Source organism: Mustela erminea, chromosome 18, assembly GCF_009829155.1.
Source record: "Mustela erminea isolate mMusErm1 chromosome 18, mMusErm1.Pri, whole genome shotgun sequence".
Lineage (NCBI taxonomy): Eukaryota > Metazoa > Chordata > Mammalia > Carnivora > Mustelidae > Mustela > Mustela erminea.
The window spans coordinates 51124511-51143621 of NC_045631.1; the positions used below are offsets into that span (position 1 = coordinate 51124511).

The following is a 19111-nucleotide window of genomic DNA, read 5'->3' on the forward strand; positions in this document are numbered from 1 at the left end:
ACCAAGTCATAAAATACATTATAAACGCTAGTAATGTCCAAAAGCAAATTCTGACTTCCAACAAATGAAGTCAATTCAGCAAACGATTAACTTTAGAGAAAATACCTTAATGTTTTATAACTTTCCAATAGGTATTCACTCACATATATCACTCTTACCTTTTCAGAATACATCACATTTAAAGCTGCACTATGGGGAGCAGCAGACACATAGTCACTGTCATTAAACATTGTCACCATTATGTTCTGGCTTGTGAAAAAGCTGGTAAGATCACTGATATCAGAGTCTGGTATGAGAAAATAAGCAAATAATAAAGAATCAGTTTAAAAAAGAAACAGACCCAGACTTTTAATAACATTGGGAAGAACTTTTTTAAAAAAAGATTATCCTTGTTAGACAAGACATCATTAAAAACACTGGCAGTGGAGGCAGTCAGCCTGGATTCAAATCCAAGTCAATACATACAGGCTTTAAAAACAGAAACTAGCTTTAAAAACAGAACCTGGAACAGTAACTGTACAAATGTTAGCTCCTGCTGCTGCTACTACTGCTACACTGAAAGTTTACCTATAATACTCACTTGAAATTTGGCTAAATTGTGAGAATAAAAATCTAACAATTTTATGGAATAAGAGAACCTGCTAGGCTCGGAAAGGTAGAAAGAGGCAGGATGTGAAGTCAGGTAACATCACTCCTTAGAGGGTTTCTGTGTGCTTAGAACAGACAAATTTTATCAATGTCAATTGCCTCAACTGCCTTAAAATATTAAACCACATAATCAGGTCTCCATCTACATTCCTTAAATTGCCTGGAGCTAACGGAAAGATGATGGATACTGTCTTAGGTTTAAAAGTCTATACCAACAAAAGCCAGAAAGAACAAATGTGAAATCAAAACTAAGCAAAGGATGGGGCGCCTGGGTGGTTCAGTGGGTTAAAGCCTCTGCCTTTGGCTCAGGTCATGATCTCAGGGTCCTGGGATCGAGCCCCGCATCGGGCTCTCTGCTCATTGGGGAGCCTGCTTCCTCCTTTCTCTCTGCCTGCCTCTCTGCCTACATGTGATCTCCGTCTGTCAAATAAATAAATAAAATCTTTTAAAAAAATTAAATTAAATTAAATTTAAAAAAAAAAAAACTAAGCAAAGGAAACCACTATCAGTAATTAAAAATAGTATGGCAGGTAGATCAGACTCCGTAGCAAACCTGAGTGTCAGAGGGAATGGTGCTTTTAGGGCTCTCGCTGGAGCTTTTTTAGATCCTATATTTACTCCTTATCTAGTACCTCAAATGACCTCTTTTCTCTAGTTTGCCACAGAAGAGAGCTACACTGTAACTGAAGGAACTATATCACCCTTGAACACAAAAAGCTTTCAGAGGAGGATCAGATACAATCCAATACAGACATACAGAGACCAGTAATTTCCAGAGGAAACATGGCTTTATTTAGGATCAAAAAGGCCTAGGAAGATATAGGGTACATAAGTAAGCAATTCTAGAAATACTAAAAAATAACAAAAGGGACAAAACTTTGAAAATATTAGTATTTCTGCAGATCAGTGAGAGTGAACTCAAACCAAAATGATTTCAGATACATATACAATTTCCCAAACACACAAAAAATGTCCCTATAAAAGTATAAGGCTTTATGGAGCACTGTATTTTAACAACATGAAATGTGTATTAAAATCAAAACAAAAATTCTAACAAAAGAAATACATTATAAAGTATCAATTTTCTACTCAAGAGTAGTTTTCTATCATGAAATATATTCTTTCTCCAAAAGAATATATAATAAACTAAGAGTCACATTTTAAAAGTGATGATTTTAAGAGTAATTTATAATAATCCCTATCTATGATTGTTATCTAACACTGGTCAAAACTCTTCAGTTAATAGTGAATCAAAAAGGAAAGATACTAGAACATGTGTTAGTGTTGGAAAATACTAAACTCTGAAGATTTTGTGAGTTATATAAATGATTATATTAAATGCAATTTTCTAACCTATTTCAGCAAGACGAGCAAATAAAGTTGCCTCTGTTCTTCTGTAAATCTGCCAGAGTTAGCTAACTGTGATTTACTCTTCAAGAACCTTAGGACTATATCTATGCAGATGAGACATTTTGCAGGAACAACTGTTCAAAATTCTGTTATAGGTTTTATTATTTTTGAAAAGCAGAAACCGATGTCAGTTTTGTTTTGTTTTTTTTTTTACTTGTTCTGAGCCTTGCTCAAGACCATGGTTCTTAATTTTTTTCATATTTGACAATTATGTAATTAAAATAAGCAACAGCAAAATCAAAAATATTCATTACCAATTTAATATATTTGATTATATTAATATCTAATGAGTTTTTCTTAATTCTTATTTTTTACAGTCCTTGAAAAATTATTTAAACATTTCTATTGAGATATACAACTGCATAAATATTATATACTGTAACTCTTTCTAAAGGTGTTTCAACTTCTGAAGTTTATTTTGCTTGTAATAAACTTTAATATGAAACACACTACTCAGAATATGTTGCTACCATTAAAAAACGAAATCTTAATATCATAAACAGTACAATGTTAGTTTTAAAAACTGTAATCTACACTTAACCAAAATTTCATTTCTGTAATATATTACTCAGCATCAGTAAATAGTTTTTTAAAACTTAAATCTATACACACAAACCATGCCTTTACCTTGGATCTATTTCTAAAATCCCAACCTCTAACCTATATCCCAGACCCCATGCCCCAACCAACACACATTCACAGACCTTCACACACTCTCACCAGTAGAATTTTGAAGAAGCAGACTTGTTTTGTATTTATGAGGTTTATCTCCAGGTTTTAGGAAATATAAGTCTGGAACAAGTTTGATGGGAACCACAGCATTTTTAAAAGAGCGGTGCACCAAAAACATAAAAATCTGAACTGCAAAAAAAATTAAAAGCAGAAGCAACCTGAAAGGAAAAAAATAAAACAGCACAGGGTACATTAATATGTAAATCTATTTTTTAAAATCCTCCTTCAAATAACAGTTAAAAGAACACATGTTAAAAGAGAGAGAGAGAGAAAAAAGAAAAACCTGAAAAAAATAGTGTTCAGGAATAGAATTTCTATTCTCCAAAACGATGTCATGACACAACTGGACAGAAAGCCAGTACTCAATGACAAAATTAAAACTTATGAAACTAAGATCAAGTCATCCTGAAACTTTTGTGGGTATATAAACTTGTGCTTATAACTTTTTAAGAACCAGACATTATGCCACATTTACACATCCACTGTCCTGAGGGAACTTTTATTTCCTGCCCTATACTTAACTATTTACTCTCCTATGCTTTAGAAAAGATATAATACAAAAATATATAAAATATAGAGAAGGAAACAAAAATACAGGGAGCCTTTTTTTGTTTTTAAATATAGTGAAACTTTGAATGACTGCTATCTTTGAAATGTCATCCATACCATATTAATTTCCATTGTTCCTCTAGAGAGAGGCAAAGCAAGACATACTACGGTCAGTTATAAGGATCATTATTTGCTATTTGTCAAGTACATAATTCTATTACCTATTCAAAGTGCCCTTCTATCTGGAAGGCAGATATCCTTCTGTCTTGTCCTACAAAATATTTGCTACATTTTATATAATAGGTATAACAGCAAGTGTGTAGAGAGAGCTTAGATTATCAGTTTAGCATTTTATAATTTTCAGAAACCCTCTAATTTTTAAAAAATCATTCTTATAAATTGCTGTAAGTATACCTGAGTCAGCATTTCCAAAAGCATACTGCATTAAATTCTATCAGTTAATAGGTGTTTTACGTTAAAAAATTCATGATTAAACAGAATTTGGAAACTCTGGATTTAACAAAATTGAAGCAATTTCTTTACCATAGAACCTCTCATGTGTTTTCATATGCTAATAAACAAGTCTTTAAGACAGGAAATATAAGATACAGTATTTCCTATATGCACAGATGGTCAAATGCAAATTTGGAATACTTTGTTAGGAATTGAATATTTGTGTCATCCTCCCCCCAAATTCATACTCTGAAGCCCTAATCCCCATTGTGATAGTATTAGGAATAAGGCCTTTGGGAGGCAATCAGGATTAGATGAGGTCATGGGCATTGGGCCCTTAAGATAGGAATAGTGCCCTTCTAAGAGACATCAGAGAGCTTGTTCTCATCTCCTATGCATCAACAAAGAAAGTCATATGAGCACACAGCAAGATAATGGCCCATCTCTGCAAGCCAGAAAGAGTGCCCTCAGGACCAATTTTGTACCCTAATCTGATTTCCACTCTCTAAAACCATGATAAAATAAATTTCGTTGTTCAAGCAACTGAGTCTATGTTATTTTGTTATCACAGACTGAACTAAGATTTTTATTGTTTTTCAGGGAATATTTTAGGAGAGTAATGTTTAATAAACTGAAACATGATGATTTAAGTAAATATTTTTCTTTTAGTAATGCTGAGACTGGAATATATAAGACAGTTGACTGACATTTCTTTGATACTGACTAACCTAGGGCAAAAAAGCAAATGAATTCAGCATATCTCAAGCACATAACAATATTCTCACTTATTAAATTTTTTTCTACTGCTGTTTTGGATCAAACAAAATTGGAGTGTGTTATATGAAAATAATTAATGTTATGTCTCAATAAATGAAAGTCTAGCACCCATGGGAACCTGAAAGAGGTAAAGCAAAGTTGAAAAGATATCATTTTAATCCCAGTTCTACAAGCTATAAAGCCTTCTTTATATTTTCATTTCTTTAACCAATACAGAGATAAAACTTACTCTTCCTACTGTTTACAAAAGCAGTTATACATAATAGTAATACATACAAAACAATTGCGTAAAATATAATTGCAAAATAAAATTTTGCGACAATAATTCAAAAATTTGTGACAATAATTCAAAAATTACACAAAGAATATAATGACAGTTCCTCATTTAGATGAGAAAAAATGCTAGTCTAAAAAAAGAGTGAAAGCTCTAGTGGTATTCAAAGAAATCGTTAAATGTGTAATTATTTTCTCTGCATTGTGAAGTTATAGTCTTAATCTTACAAAACTACACAAATTTACATACATCTACATTTAAAAAAATTAAGATGACAAATTGAATTTGTAGCCTTAAAAAACAACTCATCAGGCAGGAAAGTGATCATACTTACACTGATCTTACTGATTTACTTTCCCTTTTCAAGGTCAGCAAATGAAACTTTGCTATTGTATACACCTGTTGTTTCCAAAGGCTCATGGTGCTCATAAGAGAAGCCTTGGTTTCAGAAAGAATAAGTAAGCTCTGCTCCATTTCATCAAAAGATTTTGAATCCATTTCTTCCTCTGGTGGCTGCTGAGTAAATACACTATAATCTATTTGCCAAAACAAAATAAAGACAGAAAATTATGGAATATTCCTTAAAAGAATGATGAAAATCTTTCTGAGGCATATAAATTTTGAAGAAGCACACATCTAGTAGTGAGGTAGGACAAACAAAACTCTCATATACTTTGGCAATATTATTAAAAATGAACACATGCATACCGAGAAAATTCTCCACTAAGTATAAATGCAAGGAAGATACATACATAGGTCCACCGAAACACATATACAAGAAAATTCTCAGCTAGTGACCTGTCAAGAATAGCATTAAACTTGGGCGCCTGGGTGGCTCAGTGGATTAAAGCCTCTGCCTTCCGCTCAGGTCATGATCCCAGGGTCTTGGGATCGAGCCCCACATTGGGCTCTCTGCTCAGCAGAGAGCCTGCTTTCTCTCTCTCTCTCTCTCTCTCTCTGCCTGCCTCTCTCCCTACTTGTGATCTCTGTCTGTCAAATAAATAAATAAAATCTTAAAAAAAAAAAAAAAAGAGAATAGCCATTAACTAGGAAGAATCTAAATGCCTACCAACAGGTGAGCACATAAGTAGTGAAATAATCCTGTAAGAGAATAGTTTAAAACAATGAAACTGAATAAACTACTATACAACCACAGTAAGTTTAAACCCTACAAACATATAAAGGTAAAGGAAACGAGACATAAAAGACATAGTATATGATTTTATAAAAGATTTTATTTATTTGACAGAGAGAGGTTGAGAGAGAGCAAGAGTGTGGAGGAGGAGGAGAGGGAGAAGCAGGCTCCCTGCTGAGCTTGGAGCCCAAGCAGGGTTCCATCCCAGGACCCTGGGATCATAACCTGACCTGAAGGCAGATGTGTAACTGACTAAGCCATCCAGGCGCCCCCATACTATATGATTTATTCCATAAGACCAAACACAGATAAAATTAATCAATGAGAATAGGAAAAAGGATAGGTTATTTTTATAGGTGATTCGATTTTTAAAAACTGAAAAATAATGAAGAGATGAAAATCGGTTTCAGTATGAGGAGAGCCACAAAGAAGGATTTCTCTGACTTAAATTTTAAAAAATGAGTAAACACTAAAAACGTTAAGAGTGGAATGGAATAATGCATAAAATTATAATGAACCACAGCCTGGTTATTCTGGGACCTTAGCAACTCAACTGTTTAGATGAATGACTTACTTCGTAAGATGAACCAAACTAAACCCTCTCTTCCCCTGATACAATGGACTAAATCAAACTAAATATTAGGGCTAAAATATTGTATATCACAATTATGGTATTCAGTGAGCACCAATCTACCTTCTATAGAACTTGATATTTTTAACCTTTGAAAAATAAAACATTTAAAATCAGCCAACTGAAAGCAAGCCAATATTATTAGTATATTTATTCTGCATGCTGGACTTAAAGATATACAAAATATAGCCAGTAATACCTACACTGCACATAGCCTTCTCATCTTTATCCCACCATCCAACTCTACAGACTACTCATTCAATACCTCAAGTATTTAGCATCACAGATACAAGCATCTTCTCCATCTAATTCTCTTTCATCACCTGAAGGACTATAAACATACTCACTGATAATGTGCCCTACATTCTAACCCCAACTTCCTCTATTTCTCCCATTTCCTCACCTTTATCTACTCAATCTCAACAAACTGAACACATGTTCAAATCTGACATCTTGTTCTCTCTCCAATTATGTAAGATTTAAAACTTTTAGGTGAAATTTCTCTGACTACAGTCTTATATCACAACCTTATTATAAGCCTGACTTTTGTCCTTTCTCCATGTTCGAGAGAAACCTCTTGTTTCCTTCACCCTCCTGCCCCACTACCACCACCACCATCTTGCTAACTTTCAATAGTAAGAAAAGTATCCTCAATTTGCATTCTCACCTTAAACCTCACAGAACTAACTCTAACCTTTACCACACCACTGAAATGGCTACTGTCAAGGTCACCACTGACTTCCACACTACCAAAGCCCTTACCGTCTTCCCTGTTACCAAAACCATCTTTTTTGTTCTTATCTTATTCTTCACAGCAATCAGCTAATAAGTGATCATATTTCCATCTACTGTTTCCATCCACTGTTTCTTCCTCTAAAAACGTATTTCACATGTTTATGTAATTATTCATTTCGCTTACCATCTCTCTGGTTAATTGCCCAAAATTTTTTGTTAGTTTTGTTTTTACCTGCTTGGTCAATTTCTGCTTCAACTTCCAGCTTTAAGAACACATCTTCCAAAGTCGTCATTGAAACACCGTAAGAAATTACACCCAAATTTGAATGAGTGTCTAGAGCAGAAAATAAACCTAAAAGAAAAAAAATGATAGAATGTTGTGTTGTTAAGCATATCATCATGAATTTCTCTAAAATACTCTTTTAAAATGGGATAGCACTAAATTTACTCTGCTACCACACTAGTTCTCAAACATTTTGGTCTCAGAACGCCATTAACATTCCTAAAAATTGCTAAGGACCTCAAGGAATGTTTGCTTATAGAGATATATCTAATAGATATTTATCATATTATAAATTAAACCTAAGAAGTATTTTTACAGACAGAATGATAGGCAGGGTACATTAAAATTGGCTTATATAGTTCACTCTAGTTAATGAAGGATTCTTTTTTTCCCTAGGAAAAAAAAATCAATTAAATTAAATAGAAAATCTCTATCTAAATGAGATAAGTGTTATGGGAATTCCACGTAATATATCTACATCAATAATATCCTTTCGGTTATTGAGAGATTCCCTGAACAGATAAGGAGACTGCGTTTGAGTTCCTCATTACAAAGCAGAAAAATAATGCCAGAATTAAAATAATTCAAGGGTTTACCATATTATTACGTTCTTCATTATGGAATCATGAAACTAGAAAAGAACTTGAGAACACATACAAACAACTGTGTGTGTGTGTGTGTGTGTGTGTGTGTGTGTATACATATTCCCAGGAGGCTTCTGAGCAAATGGAGCAATCTTTCTTGACAACAAAGCAAATACCTTTACTGAACATATTAGTTTCCTGCATAGGGTTTGTAAAAAATGGGGGGGTGGGGAACACATTAGCTTGTAGTTTCTGATTTTCAAAAGTAAAGTAAAGTAGAAATGTAAGAGTAAGGTAAAGCCACCCGGGAACATGTAAATATTACACAAAAATATACAACAAAGTAAATCAAGAAAACCTATTCTTAATGCAAGAGCCTGGTTCAACAATCAGGAAACTGAAAGTAATACCTGAAAATTTGTCCATGTCCTTAAAAGGTAAACTATACACAAGTTGTTGGTCATTCTGTTGTAATAAGGTAGCTCCAGGTATATGTTGTTTAACCAGGGAAGAAAGAGATTCAGTGGCACAGTATCGGTCTATGTACATGCTAGAGAAAACCAAAAGTCATTGCTTTTTAAATAATTAATGAACAACCAAAAGTAAATTCTAAATGCTGGAAGTAAAGTTAGTGCCATAAAAATTGGCCAAAGTACATTATAGCAAATCTGAAATATAGTATCAGTAGATCAAGAATACTATAAAGAATAAAGTCAATCAAGAATGAATGATACCTTAGGCGGTAGCCAATCCCCCATTTACTTTTGAGAAAAATTGAAGAACCAACACATTTCAACATTCCTTGTGATATGACAGCTTTCCTATCTGAAAACAGAAATTTACATTTCAATTTTTAGGTTAGTAACAGCATCTGCATTTCAAAGTTTTTAAGTCAGTTGGCATCTGTATTTTGTGAACTACCATGTAAGACACCAGTATCATCATTAAATATCATTAAATACTCACAACTTTATTAGAAAGAAACCAGATTATCACTTCCTGGTTTTTAAATGAGAACAATGAGGCAATAAGAAAACATCATTTGGCCATATTTCACATAGCTATTAAGTGATAAACCCAGACATTGTACCCACACAGGTCCAACTCTGGAGTCTACCTCCTTAATACTGTTCCAAATATCTCAGACTCTTCCTAAAAGGCTCACTCTTACTAGCAAGTTCACAATTTCCTTTATAATAAAATGTAAATACAACAAAAAGCAACCCCCCAAAAAAGTCAGTTTGTTGGGTTTTCAAAATACATTAAAAAAAAAAAAAAAACAAAGATACTACTGAAAAAATGAATCTACAATGTAGAAGGTAATGAACATTTTGCTTCCTTCTGGAAGGTGGAGTTTTCATACATGGTAGTCAGGAGGTGCCTCTATGACCAGCACCCAGTAAAAACCTTGGGCAGAGTCTCCTAATGAGCTTTCCTGGTAGACAACATTTCACATTATGTTGTTAACAACTCCTTGCTAGAGAAATTAAGCATATTCTGTTTGACTCCATTGGGAGCAGATTTTTGGAAGCTCGTGTCTGGTTTCTTCCACGTCCCATAAGCCTTTTCATTTTGCTGATTTTGCTTTGCATCCTTTCAGTCTTGTGGTAAGAACCTGTAAGTGTAACTGTATGCTGAGTCCTACTACTTCTCCTAGCAAATTACTGAATCTGAGATGGTCTGTAGGACTCCCAAACACAAAAATATGTAATTTTTAAAAAGTTTAAAACATGCAGCTGTGAAAATCAGTTTCTTTATTCCTCAGGATTTAGTATGTCTATGTCCGTCTCCTATTTGGGCCCAAGACCTTATCTTTCAAAAATAAAGTTAAAATCTCACCAGCAAGAATATCAGCTTCATCCATGAAATGAGTACTAAACACTGTTACCCGATTAGATTTTCCATATTTCAGAAGATTCCAAACAATATGACGAGAACAAGGGTCCATTCCAGCTGTTGGTTCATCTAGCAACAATATCTACATGAAAAAGAGCAGGGAACAGCAGAGAATCCTCAAAAAAACTAAAATACATAAGATTTATGGGCACTGAGAAACTTTCCCATTTCTAATTATTATTTCTAACAAGAAGTATACTAAGTCCGGGCTTTTTGTTCTTATATGAGCTAACATAAATTTTTTAAACTGTTTGGCAAGTGAATATTTTCCTTGTTTCAATTTTAAAAGACTAATATCAGTAACATGTAAGACATAAATGCAATAACAATCAGATACATAAACTAAAAAATAAAACACTGGTGGGGGTTGAGAGAAAGATAAATTAACATAAAGCCAGGGGCACCTGGGTGGCACAGTCATTAAGTGTCTGCCTTCAGCTCAGGTCATGATCCCAGGGTCCTGGGATGGAGCCCCCCTGCACTGGGCTCAGTGGAGAGCCTGCTTCTCTCTCTCCCACCTCCCTGCTTGTATTCCGTCTCTCGCTGTCTCTCTCTCTCTATCTCTCTCTCTCTCTGTCAAAAATAAATAAATAAAACCTTCAAAAGCAAAACAAAGCAAAATAAAAAAAACATAAAGCCAGAACCCAGAGTCAACCCAAGCTATAGCAGCAAGGAGACATGTAGCAGGATAGCAGGCATCAAGAGGGCTCAGGCTGCAGCTTTCCAGCCCAATGCAAAGCACTGTAACAGATGGTTCTGTTTATATAGGACAAAGAGCACAGAACAGACACATACAAAATAAAATCAGCAGAACAGTGAGAAACTGAACTATTCCTTTGGTTTTGTCTTTTTAAATTTTATTCTGAACTATTACAAACATATAGAAAACTAAAGAGAATTAGAACAATACCGTTAAAGACCCCACACCAGTGAAATGCAACAAATGCCATTTTTAGGCCATATTTTCGCAGATCTCTTTTTAAAGAAATACAACATTGCAAATATAACTAAAATCCAACCTTCCATTACCCTTTCTAGAAGTAACCACTATCGTAAATATGTTTTATCTTTATAACTCACGTTTCAAACCTTATTCCTATAAATCACATCAATAATGTATAGCATTTTATGTATATTGAAACTTTACATAATGTATTATTGTACGTAAATATACACTATATTTGTGTATAATACATTAATAATTATTTACCTTTGGATTCCCAAGAACAGCAATTCCTAAAGACAGTTTTCTTTTTTGACCACCACTTAACTTTTTAGCTTGATTATCTTTGATAGCCTGCATGTCTAAATCCAGTAAAACCTTCTGCACCTATAAAGTGAGAACAATGTTATTTTTTAAATTATATTATTTGCATAACTATCAATATCAATTTTTAAGTGTCCTGATTTTAATATCAACTTAAAAATGTTCTTTTAGTACAGACTTTAATTTTGACATTTACTCATATCTAATTTTGAAATAATAGATAAAAAGATTCCTGATTGATAGGTCTGTTTTACCTTTATGACTCCCTAGGTAGTGGTGAAGGGATCAGTCGGAAAGCTCTATATGGCGGTGGGTGGGTGGGTAGAGGAAAGGAGGCAGATGTGAAAGGCAAGGAAAGTTTGGAAGAAAAGAAAAACCTAAATTGAGAAGCTAGAATCCTCCAGATGAAACAAGGACAATTTTATATGTGCTAAAATATTTACTCCAAATTCCATCCAATTCTTCATAATAAATTTGTTTATTGGCTCAGAACAGGTTTTTATTTAGAGTTTCATGCATTTTTTTACAACAGTTATTACAAAAAAATTAGTAATTCATAAGGAACAAAGAAATATTTCTATATGAATGACATACCTCTTGTATTATATTATTGGCTGGTATTCCTTTGATTGAAGCCAAAATGGATAAGTTTTCTTCTACTGTCAAAACATCAAAATGTATATCTAACTGTGGACAAATGCCAATCATTTTTCTTGCTTCAAACATCTCATCTATTTCTGAGACTCTGTGTCCATATATAGATGCAAATCCTAAAAGCAAGATACATATTTAAATTTACACTAACTATATTAAGTATTAAAAAGTATATATGCCTTAATATACACTAATAATTTAGTTACTTGTAAGTAGTAAATATATAAGGTATGAGCTACAACAAACCCTCATTTCCATATGATTGGTGATCTGCTTCCACCTTATTTCCAACCTCATTTTCCTTCATTTTCAGGTGATAATCACATAGTGAAAAGAACAAGGAATCAGAGCTTGACACTAAACATAATTGTGTACTGGTACATTATTATATTCCAGTAGCAATTTGCCTTCATTTCCAGGCATTATTCAATAGTGGAAAGAGGAAAGAAATGAAAAAGTTTCCCCTAACAAGTGTGTGGTGCTGAGAAAATCAATCAGAATTCCAGCTTTTCTCTTCTATAACCTAAATACCAATATATCCTACTTAAATTTAAGAACAATTAAACTAATATGATAATATATGGAGAATTATAACAAAATCATAAATTCCTATTAAATGTAAGCTATTACTACCATCACTAAAAAGTGACACAATTAGGGATAAGCAATAAAACAAAACTAATTTCAGAAGTTAAACCACATTTTAAGAAACGCAGTTTCAATACACGGAAATTCAGCCTTTCTTAAAGTCCAGTATTTACTGTACTGCCACTCTATTAGGTTACTGTGGAAATAGAGTTACCATATTAAATTCTCACCTATGGGGCAATCACATACAACAATTATATGTTACAGTATTGCTCTTATAATTCTATTTTAGGAGATGGTGTTGATATTTTTCATTCTTTCCTTTTGAACTGTTGTTGCATATTTAGAAATCTATACCTACAATGTAAAATATCTATATGTCTCATTTAATCTCCAATTAATCAGTGACTTATCCTTCTTTGCAAATGAAAAATACACACAAATATCTGATAAAATAGGTAACAAAATCAGATCCTTTTATTTTATTAAACATTTAAATCATTGTTATTTTCTACTGAAAAATATGTAAAATAGAAAAATAATAAAACACATTTACAGACACTAAGGTTGATCTCAATTCATTGAAAAAAATCAGCATATGTTTAGATAAATCAAGGATAAATAATAAATGACATATATTTATATAAATAAGTCAAGGATAAATAATTATTTTGTGGTACCTTGGTTAATAACACTAATAAACCGAAGCAAGAGATTTTTTAAGTCGGAAAACTCTCACCATCAGAAGGCGGGCATAGTCCACAAAGAATATTCATCAATGTACTCTTTCCTGTTCCACTGTGGCCAAGTAAAGCAGTAATCTGACCCTCATATATGTCAAATGACAAATCTAATTCAGAAAATAAGAAGACTCAAATGTGATTTTTATTTCTATTGAGCTATAAAAACTAATACAAAATACTTGAATAATCTTGAAGTAATCAGTAAGTTTAGTGATAGATTTAAAGTTATTAGCACATTTAACAGCATAATACTTGAATACACAAAACATTGGGGAGGGTTTCTATGAACCCACTCTTGAGACTAAGATAATTAAATAAGGGACAAACAAAAATTTGTTCCCAAGGGTATTAACAAGGTTAAACATTGCAAAAACCTAGGAACTAACCAATAGAATGGGAATGGCTGAGTAAGTGCTTGAGAAATTCAATTTAAATAAAAGAAACATGGGGAACCCAGGTGGTTCGGTTGGTTGGGCATCTGACTCTTGATTTTGGCACAGGTCATGATCTCAGGGTTGTAAGACAGAGCCCCACATCCTGCTCTATACTCAATGGGGAGCCTGCTTGAGATTTTCTCTCTCTCCCTCTGCCCCTCACCCACTTCTCACTCTCTCCTCAAAGAAATTAAATAAATAAAATGAAGAAATATCACTAGATGGATGTGTCAAAGATTAAAGGATAAAAGAAAAGGATCTGAAATCCCAGCTTTAAATCACTGTAGATCCTGCTTTTTTTGTTTGTTTGCTTTTGTTTTTGTTTTTTGTAGACCCTGCTTTGATGATGATGCTTTGGGATTCTGAGTTATCCCTAGAGCTTCAGGCCGAAAGCAAAAATAAACCCTCTCTGGAAGAAGATCACATCATCCAGAGCATCAAATAATCTCTAGAATTCTCATATGCAATACACAGCACTCAGTCAAAAACAACAAGATAGGAAATAGCAAGATCAAAACCCAACAGAAAAGGCAGTGACAGAAACAGACCCAGAGGAGACTTAAATATTGACACCATAAGATTCTAAAACAACCATGCTATCATGCTCTCAAGAGAATGTTGGCAAAGAACTAAAAACTATATAAAAGAACCAAGTGACAAGACAAAAACTGGAAAGGGTAAGTGAAAAATATTTCCATACGTATTTAAACAGGTTAGGCAGAACTACAGAAAATTAGTAAATGACAAGAAATGTCACAAGAAAATACCTAGATTAACACACGGAGAGAGACAAAACAATAAAAAATACAGAAAATAGAATAAAAGGCAACTGGGATAAAATGAAAAGTCATAAACCTGTAATAATAAACCTAAAGGGGGAGAAAAGAAGAGAACAGGACAGAAGCAATACTGAATTAAAGAAATGGCTGAGAATATTTTTAAACAGAAGAAAGACATCAAGTCAGAGAGACAAGAAGCATTTATATACTCAAAGTGGAATAAATGTAAAACAAATAAACACCACCAAGGCAAGTGGTAGTAAAACTCTTGAAAACTAAAAAAAAGATCTTTAAAAACAGCCAGGGTAAACATATATACCAACAACAAAGAAATAATAAAACTAACAGCTGTCTCTGCAGCCCAACAGCGGAAATAAGAAGACAAGAGATTACATTTTAAACTGCTGAAAAAGAATAACCGTCAAACTAAAATTATGCATTCAGAGAAACAGCCTTCAAAACTAAAGGTGAAAGAAAGATATTTGCAAACAAAAACTGTGAAAATCTATCATTGGTAGACCTGCATTAAAGGAAGAAGCAAAAACATCTTTTTCATACACACAGAAAATTATCCTAGATAGAAGATCAGAAATGCAGGAAGTAACAAAGATAAATGATGTGGTAAATATACAGGTATTTATAAATATAAATGGAACGGTCTTTTGCTAATAACATTATCTCTGGTTTAAAATGTATGTAGAATTAAAATACATGAAAACAACAGCATTTAAGTTGGAATAGGGATAAGTAAGGATAAAAGTAAGGTCTGGACTTCCTATTCTTGCTTTACTATTCTACAAATACTATAAATAAGTAAAGCACTAATTTATAAGAATATATGTCATAATATCAAGAATAATTTCTAAAAAAGGCATGTATAACTAAGAAGACAACATAGGGAAAATGAGAAATCGCACAATAAAAAAACACTCAATTGCTGCCAGTTCAACTAGTCTACTGAAGGATGAGAGACCATAAAAAAAAAGGCAAATTATGTCACCTACAGTCCACTAGACCAACCAGCCTATTAGCCAATTATGTGCCCAGATCACCATCCAATCCCAGATAATCCATGAACTGAATGAAGAACTGGAGATTATTTAGCCATAGTAAAATAATGGTTGCCTTCAGCCACTGAGCATTAGGATTAGAGCAGAAATAGGTAACTGATTCCATAACGAGAAGCTAGGAGAAGTAGAATAAACTAAACCCAAAGAAAGTAGTAATAGAGAAATAACAAAGACAATGACACAGCCCAGTAAACTACAAAGCAAATATATGATACAGAAAACTAACAAAATCAGGTGCACCTCGGTAGTTCAGTCATTTAATTGTCTGACTCCTGGTTTTGGCTCAGGGTTGTGAGATCAAGCCCCATGATGGGCTCTGTACTTAGTGCAGAGTCTGTGTGGATTCTCTCCCTCTCCCCCTCTAGCCACCATTCATGTTCTCTCTCTCTCACTCTCTCAAATAAATAATAACTAAAATCTTAAAAAAAAGAAAAAACTTCAAAGTCAAAAGTTGATTCCTTAAAAGATTAATAAAATTGACAAAGCAAATGAAATAATCACAAATTACTAAATGAAGAGGGAACATCATTACATCATTACAGACTCTACACACATTAAAAAGATAAGAGATTATTATGAACAACCTGTAACAATCAATTTGGCAATTTAAGTGAAATGAACAAATCCCTTGAAAATAACTCACCAAAACAGACACATGCTAAAAACTTATAAACTGATTCCAATGTATTTCCATGTAATTCTTTACATGAGAATGCAAAGTGCCCAAAATATAATATTTAAAGTTATCAAGACTAACTATAAATAAAGCTACAATAGTTAAAACAGAACCAAACATAGATAAATAGACCGGGGAACAAAAGAGTTCAGAAGTTAAACCACACATTTATAATCAATTGATTTAATTTTTTTTTTTTTTTTAGGAGAGGGTGGTGGGCAGAGGGAGACAATTTAAAGCAGGCTCCATACCCAGAGCAGAGCCCAAAACGGGGCTCAATCTTACAACTCAGACTCACTTGATTTAATTTTTAAAAATAACACTACTGAGATATGGTTGACAAGTAATAAACTGTACCTATATCAATCTTCCAAATCTTCTAAATTTGACATGTGTATATAACCATAAAACCATTACCACTATCAAGATAATGAACATATCTATCTCCACAAAAAGTGCTACTTTAAATGTCTCCCCCTCTTGCCTGTTCTACCCACCTCTTCCCATCTCCAGATAATCACTGATCTGCTTTTTTTCACTAAAGATTAGTTCTGCCTCTTCTAGAATTTTATACAAATTTAATTTATTTCTGGCTTCTTTCACTTAACATTATTATTTTGAGTTTCATCCATGCTATAGCATGTATTAAGATTTCATTCCTTTTTTTGCTGAATAGCATTCCCTTGTATGGGTATACCACTGTTGGTTTGTGTATTCACCTACTGATAGGCATTTAGGTTGTTCTCAGTTTTTGTCTAATAATTAAGGTATGGTAAATATTCATAAGTCTTTCTATAAAGTTATGTTCCTGGCCAAATACCTAAAAGTAAAATGGCTAGATCACATTATAGGGGTATATTTAACTTTTTCAAAAGCTATCAAACTATTTTCCAAAATAGTTGTGTCACCTCACATTCCCTCCAGCAGTGCATGAGTTCTAGCTGCACATCTGCACCAACACTTGGTATGATTCAATTTTAATCACTCTACAGTGTTGGGGACAGAGGGTAGCTATACTTGTAGTAAGCATAGCATAACATATAGAAAATAGTAATTTTAATCATTGTACTAAATATGTAGTGGTATCTTAACAGTTTTCATTTGCATTTCCCTAATAAGTAATAATGTTGGACATCTTTTTTTTTTAATTTATTTCTTTGAGAGAAGATCAAAAGTAGGCAGAGAGGCAGGCGGTGGGGGTTAGGGGGGAGCAGGCTCCCCGCTGAGCAGAAAGCCCGATGTGAGGCTCGATCTCAGGACCCTGGGATCATGACCTGAGCCGAAGGCAGAGGCTTTAACCCACTGAGCCACCCAGGCACCCCATGTTGGACATCTTTTCATGTGCTTATTTTCTACTCTTATATCTTCCTTGGCAAAGAGTTATTCAAATATTCTACCCATTAATTGGGTTGTTTCCTTATTACCGAGTTTTGAGAAACCTTTATATATTCTGGATCGAAGTCTTTGATCAGATACATGATTTACAACTATTTCTCCCAGGTCTGTATTTTGTCTTTTCATTCCCTTACCAGGGTCTTACAAAGAACAGAACTCTCTTTACTTTTTATAGACCAGTTTATCAATTAGTTATTTTACGGTTTATACTTCTGATGCCATATCTGAGAAATTTTCGTTGAACTCAAGGTTCTAAAGCATTTCTCCAATGTTTGCTCTTTTTGAGTTTTATTGTTTCAGGTTTTACAGTTAGGTGTATGACCCATTTTTTGTTAGTTTTTGTATATGGTGGCCAGCACAGACCAATGCTCACTTTACCTAACTATTTCAACAGCAATTTGTTTAAAAGTCCATCTTTTCTCTAGGAAGTTCTCTTTGTACCTCTGCTGAAAATCAGCTATATGGGCCTGTTTCTGTGCTCTCTATTCTGTTTCACTGATCTATTTTTCTGTCATTTTATACCAAAATTACACTGTCTTGATAACTGGAACATTTATATGAAGTCTTGAAACAAGGTAAGACGAGTTTTCCAACTTTGTTCTTTTTCAAAGAGGTTTTGAGTAGTCAAGCTCATTTGCATTTTCATGTAAATTTTAGAGTCAGTTCGTCAAAATATACAAGAAAGAGTCTAATAGGATTTTTAATTGTGTCTGACTGTACTTAAATTTGAGTAAAGTTGACATCTAACATTGAGTCTTCTCACCCATGAACATGGTATCTCTCTCCACTTATTTACATATTAAATTTCTTTCAGCGATGTTTTTTATTTTTTAGGGTACCAATCTGTTACATCTTTGTCAGATTTAACTACAGATACATTTTCTGATACTACAATATATTCTATTTTTAATTTTGTAATAGTATATAGAAATATAATTGATTTTTCCATATTTATCTTATATCCTGTCACCCTTGCTAAATTCACATTTTAGTTCCACTGACTTTTTTGTAAATCTACTCAGATTTTTTAAATGGACACTCATATCAACTACAAATAGTTTCAAGACAGAATTCTTCCTCAAGAGTGCAGCATAGATCTCCTAAGTCTCCAGCCTGACAGCCTATCCTAAGAATTTCGGACTCAAGACTGCAGCTTCAGCTCTTGCCTCAGTTTCCAAGCTGCCATTCTGGCCTACAGATTTCTGACCTGCAAGGTCCCACAATCATGTGAACCAATTTCGTAAAAATAACTTCTTCATTCCATCCTTCTCCTATCCCTCCAGGTCACCTGCTCTCCGTAGGTATGTGTTCCTGTGTCTGCGTGTGTATAAGTTCTATTCCTTCTGAAGAATCCTGACACATTGTTAAACATTCTACAAATCTCACGACAGTTTCCAC

The 19111-nt window shown here is 33.5% G+C and overlaps 1 protein-coding gene across 6 annotated transcripts in view; it reads right to left on the reverse strand.

The window, feature by feature from the left end:
- ABCA5 (ATP binding cassette subfamily A member 5) overlaps positions 1 to 19111 on the reverse strand; it is a 69191-nt gene that overhangs the window by 21635 nt on the left and 28445 nt on the right. For all 6 annotated transcript variants that reach the window (XM_032321805.1, XM_032321807.1, XM_032321806.1 and 3 more), the window contains 10 exons: positions 13356 to 13466; positions 11969 to 12144; positions 11318 to 11437; positions 10051 to 10189; positions 8946 to 9036; positions 8622 to 8761; positions 7577 to 7696; positions 5178 to 5379; positions 2779 to 2948; positions 159 to 286 (listed from right to left, as the gene is read on the reverse strand). In XM_032321805.1, coding sequence (XP_032177696.1) covers positions 159 to 286; positions 2779 to 2948; positions 5178 to 5379; positions 7577 to 7696; positions 8622 to 8761; positions 8946 to 9036; positions 10051 to 10189; positions 11318 to 11437; positions 11969 to 12144; positions 13356 to 13466 — 1397 coding nt within the window. The remainder of the gene's footprint in view (positions 1 to 158; positions 287 to 2778; positions 2949 to 5177; positions 5380 to 7576; positions 7697 to 8621; positions 8762 to 8945; positions 9037 to 10050; positions 10190 to 11317; positions 11438 to 11968; positions 12145 to 13355; positions 13467 to 19111) is intronic.